The 7,500-nt window shown below is 42.4% G+C and overlaps 1 protein-coding gene across 1 annotated transcript in view; it reads right to left on the bottom strand.

The window, feature by feature from the left end:
- Positions 1-7,500, bottom strand: part of LOC122259040 (MAM and LDL-receptor class A domain-containing protein 1) — a 29,884-nt gene that overhangs the window by 22,200 nt on the left and 184 nt on the right. The window contains exons 1-4 of the mRNA XM_086551736.1: positions 7,256-7,500; positions 6,559-6,807; positions 5,177-5,233; positions 4,963-5,023 (exon numbers count right to left, since the gene is read on the bottom strand). The exon at positions 7,256-7,500 is cut by the window's right edge and continues 184 nt beyond it. Coding sequence (XP_086407862.1) covers positions 4,963-5,023; positions 5,177-5,233; positions 6,559-6,807; positions 7,256-7,500 — 612 coding nt within the window. The remainder of the gene's footprint in view (positions 1-4,962; positions 5,024-5,176; positions 5,234-6,558; positions 6,808-7,255) is intronic.

Below are 7,500 nucleotides of genomic sequence, written 5' to 3' on the forward strand. Positions count from 1 at the left end.
TATATATATATATATATATATATAATATATATACATATATATAATACTTTATACACAAAAACAAACCACACTAACACACACACACACACACACACATATATATAGAGAGAGAGAGATAGATAGGTAGATATCACCTGAGGATGGATATATATATATATATATATATATATATATATATATATATATATATATATATATATAAATATATATATGTATATATATATATATTCTCGTTACTGTTTACTCTATTCCGTTGTGAAATTCCTGTCCATTAGTGTGATTCTGCAGGATTTCCCTCCTCTTTCCTTCCCTTTCGCCTCGATGCGAACGCACTAATTGATGAAAGTCTTCAGCCCCCCCCCCCCCCCACTCTCTTCCGTTATCTCCTTGTCTCATTTCGCTTGAAGACCCCGTTAGAACGACCTCCCTTACAGCTTACTAAAAGTCTTTACCTTTAATATTATGCGAAGAATGACATAATATCCGGAAGTTCTGTTTTTATTATATATAATTCTGAGAACAAAATATCATACGATTTTTGTTGTCCCTTCGCTTAGACTTGTCAACACGTGCCGATATCTCACCCTCCGCACATCCCCCTTTTATGACTTGACCATGGAGCCGTGCAAGACGCATGCATGTTATTCTGCAGCCGTGCAAGACGCATGCATGTTATTCTGGAGCCGTGAAAGACGCATGCATATTATTCTGGAGCCATGCAAGACGCATGCATATTATTCTGGAGCCGTGAAAGACGCATGCATATTATTCTGCAGCCGTGCAAGACGCATGCATGTTATTCTGGAGCCGTGAAAGACGCATGCATATTATTCTGGAGCCATGCAAGACGCATGCATATTATTCTGGAGCCGTGAAAGACGCATGGCATATTATTTGCAGCCGTGCAGACGCATGCATGTTATTCTGAAGCCGTGCCAAGACGCATGCTAATATTCTGGAGCATGCAAGACGCATGATATTTTTCTGGAGCGTGAAAAGACAATGCATTTTATTCTGCAGCCAGTTGCAGACGCATGCATATTATTCTGGAGCCGTGAAAGACGCATGCATATTATTCTGCAGCCGTGCAAGACGCATGCATGTTATTCTGGAGCCGTGAAAGACGCATGCATATTATTCTGGAGCCATGCAAGACGCATGCATATTATTCTGGAGCCATGCAAGACGCATGCATATTATTCTGGAGCCATGCAAGACGCATGCATATTATTCTGGAGCCATGCATGACGCACGTATATCATTCAGAAGTTGTGCAAGACACACGCATATTATTCTGGAGAGGAGCCAGACGCATGATGTTTATTCTGGAGCCATGCATGACGCACGTATATCATTCAGAAGTTGTGCAAGACACACGCATATTATTCAGAAGCCATGCAAGACTCACGCACATTATTCTGGAGCCGTCCAAGACGCACGCATATTTACTTAGAAGTTGTGCAAGACACATGCATATTATTGAGGAGCCATGCAAGACGCACACATATTATTCAGAAGCCGTGCAAGATACATGTATATCATTCAGAAGTCATACAAGAGGCACGCATATTCACTTGGAAGCCGTGCAAGTCGCACGCATATTATTCTGGAGCCGTGCAAGACACACGCATATCTACTTAGAAGCCGTGCAAGATACATGCATATTATTCAGAAGTCATACAAGAGGCACCCATATTTACTTAGAAGCCGTGGAAGACGCACACATATTTACTTAGAAGCCGTGCAAGACGCATGCATATTATTCTGAAGCCGTGCAAGATGCACGCATTTTATTCTGGAGCCGTGAAAGACGCATGCATATTATTCTGAAGCCGTGCAAGACGCATGCATATTATTCTGAAGCCGTGCAAGATGCACGCATTTTATTCTGGAGCCGTGCAAGACGCATGCATATTATTCTGAAGCCGTGCAAGACGCATGCATATTATTCTGAAGCCGTGCAAGACGCATGCATATTATTCTGAAGCCGTGCAAGACGCATGCATATTATTCTGGAGCCGTGCAAGACGCATGCATATTATTCTGAAGCCGTGCAAGACGCATGCATATTATTCTGAAGCCGTGCAAGACGCATGCATATTATTCTGAAGCCGTGCAAGACGCATGCATATTATTCTGAAGCCGTGCAAGACGCATGCATATTATTCTGAAGCCGTGCAAGACGCATGCATATTATTCTGAAGCCGTGCAAGACGCATGCATATTATTCTGAAGCCGTGCAAGATGCACGCATTTTATTCTGGAGCCGTGAAAGACGCATGCATATTATTCTGAAGCCGTGCAAGATGCACGCATTTTATTCTGGAGCCGTGAAAGACGCATGCATATTATTCTGAAGCCGTGCAAGACGCATGCATATTATTCAGAAGCTGTGCAAGATAAATGCATATTATTCAAAAGCTATACAAGACGCACGCATATTATTCTGGAGCCGTGCAAGACGCATGCATGTTATTCTGAAGCCGTGCAAGATGCACGCATATTATTCTGGAGCCGTGCAAGACGCATGCATGTTATTCTGAAGCCGTGCAAGATGCACGCATATTATTCTGGAGCCGTGCAAGACTCACGCATATTATTCTGGAGCCGTGCAAGACGCATGCATGTTATTCTGAAGCCGTGCAAGATGCACGCATATTATTCTGGAGCCGTGCAAGACTCACGCATATTATTCTGAAGCCGTGCAAGATGCACGCATATTATTCTGGAGCCGTGCAAGACTCACGCATATTATTCTGGAGCCGTGCAAGACGCACGCATATTATTCTGAAGCCGTGCAAGACGCACGCACATTATTCTGCAGCTGTGCAAGATGCATTCATATTATTCTGGAGCCGTGCAAGACGCCCGCATATTATTCAGAAGCCGTACAAGACGCCCGCATATTATTCAGAAGCCGTACAAGACGCAAGCATATTATTCAGAAGCCGTACAAGACGCATGCATATTATTCAGAAGCTGTACAAGACGCAAGCATATTATTCAGAAGCCGTACAAGACGCCCGCATATTATTCAGAAGCCGTACAAGACGCACGCATATTATTCAGAAGCTGTACAAGACGCAAGCATATTATTCAGAAGCCGTACAAGACGCACGCATATTATTCAGAAGCTGTACAAGACGCAAGCATATTATTCAGAAGCCGTACAAGACGCAAGCATATTATTCAGAAGCCGTACAAGACGCACGCATATTATTCAGAAGCCGTACAAGACGCACGCATATTATTCTGGAGCCGTGCAATACGCATGCATATTATTCAGAAGCCGTACAAGACGCACGCATATTATTCAGAAGCTGTACAAGACGCAAGCATATTATTCAGAAGCCGTACAAGACGCACGCATATTATTCAGAAGCTGTACAAGACGCAAGCATATTATTCAGAAGCCGTACAAGACGCACGCATATTATTCAGAAGCCGTACAAGACGCACGCATATTATTCAGAAGCCGTACAAGACGCACGCATATTATTCTGGAGCCGTGCAATACGCATGCATATTATTCAGAAGCCGTACAAGACGCAAGCACATTATTCAGAAGCCGTACAAGACGCCCGCATATTATTCAGAAGCCGTACAAGACGCACGCATATTATTCTGAAGCCGTGCAAAATGCATGCATATCATTCAGGAGCTGTGAAGAATGTACGCATATTATTCAGAAACCAAATAAGACGCAAGCATATTATTCTGGAGCCAAGAAAGACACATGCATATTATTCTGGAGCTGTACAAGAGACACGTATATTATTCTGGAGCCATGAAAGACACATGCATATTATTCTGGAACCCTGTAAGATGCACGCATATCATTGAGGAGCCGTGCAAGACACACGCATGTTATTCAGAAGCCGTACAAGACGCACGCACATTATTCTGGAGCCGTACAAGACACACGCATATTATTCAGAAGCCGTACAAGACGCACGCACATTATTCTGGAGCCGTGCGAGATGCACATATATAATTCTGGAGCCGTACAAGACACACGCATATTATTCTGGAGCCATGAAAGACACACGCATATTATTCTGGAGCCGTGCAAGATGCACGCATATTATTGAGGAGACATGCAAGACGCACGCACATAATTCAGAAGCTGTGCAGGACGCACGCATATAATTCAAAAGCCTAACAAGATGCATGTATATTATTCTGGAGCCATGAAAGACGTACAAGACGCAAGCATGTTATTCAGAAGCCGTGCATGGCGCACGCACATTATTTAGAAGCCGTACAAGACGCACACACTGCATATTATTCAGAAGCCGCGCAAGATGCATGCATATTATTCTGGAGCTGTGCAAGACGCACGCATATTATTTAGAAACCATACAAGACGCACGCATACTATTCTGGAGCCATGGAAGATGCACGCATATTATTCAGAAACCGTGCAAGACGCACGCATATTATTCAGAAACCATACAAGACACACACATACTATTCTGGAGCCATGCAAAACGCACGCATATTATTCAGAAGCCGTGCAAGATGCACACATATTATTCAGGAGCCATGCAAGACTTATGTATATTGTTCAGGAGCCATGCAAGACTTATGTATATTATTCAGGAGCCATGCAAGACTTAGGTATATTGTTCAGGAGCCATGCAAGACGTATGTCGCTTAAGAAGCCGTGCAAGTCGCAAGTGCAAGTTCTTTCTTTCCCCCCTCCTGCAGTCGAGAATCCCTCATATCCCTTCCTCCTGCAGCCGAGATTCCTCATTAAGCTGTGCAAGGTGCACATAAGTTGTTTTCCCCCTCAGCGGTCGAGAAGTTACTCCCGCTCATTTCTTATATATATGTTACTCCGCCTCTCCCCTGTATATCTACTCCTTTGTGTTGGTGTATGTTTTCCCAAAGGTAGAACGGTGGTTGAGTTGTACAGTGTTCGGATGTATGTCCGAACACTGAAAATCAACCCAACCATACCTTTGAGGTACAGGGCATTGCGCCAGTTACGCCTGACCACCGTTACTAACTCGCCCGTTACCTAAAGTCGCAATGGTATTTGAATTGTGTGCCCCAGAGGCTACCCACTGTCCGACTCCCATTCTCGGTGTACTGGCACCACCAGTCGAAATACAGATTAATTTTATGTATGTATTATCCAGAGCACTGCCACCTTTCAAGTACTGTATCTCACGAAGTCATAGTGGGATTTTGTTCTGGGATAAACTGATCCTATCACATTTTTAAGCCTCTATGTTATATGTGCTCTTTCAGTAATACACAAGTTCCTATAGCTTATGTTCATTAATGTCTTTTCCTAACTTCACTGACTACACAAGCTTGTCACATGATGTTGCTATCCCCTCATTTCACTTAAGCAATCACACCTTTGATTTAATTATTTCCTCACAAATATATCTATATACTCACAGGCAACCAGTATTTACTGTACCTATTGCAGCTGTGTACTTGGTAAATATGTTTATTGGAACCACCTCTTTGGGCCCACCTTTTTACTGCACCTGTTTTTATGTTGTTATTAGGCCGAATACGAATATAATAAGAAGGACATGGACCAGGTCCATGGGGGGAAAGAAGGTTGGGGGGGGGGGGGGTCAGAGTAGAGTAGAGTAGCTAGCTAAAGAAGTCGAAATAATACTTGGAGAAATAAAGGTTTGAGGGGCTTTCCCTCTTGCCTGATATGTTTTTATACTTTTCCATACACTACAGTCAAGCCCTCAAGTCTATTCATTCTAGTCGCCGATGTTTTTACGTGCTTAAGTGGTTCCTTGATTGGTCCTTCGTTACCGTCCGAGTTGCTATTTAAATATTTTTTATGGATATGTAATTTTGATCACATATATAAATATTATAAAATCATTGTTTGGTTAGTATGAGGTATTAATTTACATTAGTTTGTTTGTGTGATATGTTTTACGAAAGTGGTTTCGTAATATTATTTAAACGAATACTTGTTGTTAGTTTTTTTTTCTGTACATATCTGTATATTTGTATATTTACAAATGTAATACATATAGTATATACAGTATATATATAGTGTATATACATATATTAATGAGTTGAGATGGATTGATCGAAATCATTGTTAGTTACCAACACTTTTTTTTTCTCTCTTTTTTTGACTGGCTCCGTCTCCCCCATTCTGCCTTACATCGCTTATGCTGGAGCATACGTGGTGTAAAGCAGACTTTGGGGAGGTTCTGGAGACAGTTTCTGTTTTTATTTCTTTGTTTTTAGTGTTTTAGACTAACTAATTTCTTTCGTGCTTTATACAGGTTCGTTGTCCTCATTTCTTGGAGCAGCGTTTTGGACACGGCTTCTCTTATATATTGGTTGCGGTTCTACTAAGGTAAGAGGCAGGCTTCTGGGGAACCACGAGTGGTTTTGGGTGCCGAGATCGTTGTCGAGATTCGTCGAAAGTTATGATCTCCCGTCATATCGAGTTTTTCCCAGACTCTCTTTGCTGTTATGAATACGTATATTCATTGGTATAATTTTGAATGTATCATGTAGTGTTCTGGCAGAAAGGATGTTTGGGTAGCGACATCCGGCTACCCAGATGAGGGATTTGTTCTGTAATGCTTGTAGCTTTAGCATCATGTTTCGTGAGATTGTGTTTAGTAGCACAGGAGGGTATTCAATTATCGGTCTGATTAATGATTTGTACAGTTGTAGTTTGGTTCTTTCTGAGCAGCCTGAGAATCGTTTGCATAGGGCGAGCTGTTTATTGGCGAATCTTACTCGTTCTTTTACGTGGGGAGCAAGTCCTCTACAGGAGATGTTGAGTCCAAGGAGCTTGCCAGACTGGGTAAAGGGAACCTCAATGTTATCTATCGATATTGGTAGTAGTGAAAGTCTGGCAGCCGAGATCATTTGGAATTTTTGGTTATTTGTTTTTATTTTCCAATCTCTCTCGAATTTGTTTATTTCTGCGATGGCGTTGTGTGTCTGGAGGGTCATAACTATTTTGGACTTGCTTGGATGGGCGACTATCTGCGTAATGTCGTCTGCGTAAGAAATGTATGTATGATGGAATGTTGGTGGAGGGAGGGGGGAGGTGTAAAGAATGAAGAGTGTGGGAGATATTACGCTTCCCTGTGGAACGCCGCTTTAAGTTTCCAAGGAGACTTCCAAGGAGACTTCCGAATTTAATGCAGGCTTTACGGTCCTTTAAGAAGCTGCTTAAAAGTTTAGTTAAAGGGTCGGGCATCTGGGTATCAATAAGTCGGTGACGTATGCCATTGCGCCATACCTTGTCAAATGCTTTAGAGACGTCACGGAGGATGATGTTGCATTGCTGTTTGTCTGCTAATGCATTTGCTATCGTCTCATAAGCAAACGCTATGGCGGTGGTGGTGCCTTTCCCTCTTCTGAACCCGTATTGGTTTGAATTCAGGATATTGTTTTCTTCGAGATGGTTCGTGAGTCTGGCATTAATGATCTTTTCAAATGCTTTCCCGGGTATTTCTAAAAGCGAGATGGGCCTGAAATTCTCGG

The sequence above is a fragment of the Penaeus japonicus genome, unplaced genomic scaffold, assembly GCF_977035675.1.
Source record: "Penaeus japonicus unplaced genomic scaffold, GWHDUDI00000001_assembly GWHDUDI00000025, whole genome shotgun sequence".
Taxonomy (NCBI): domain Eukaryota; kingdom Metazoa; phylum Arthropoda; class Malacostraca; order Decapoda; family Penaeidae; genus Penaeus; species Penaeus japonicus.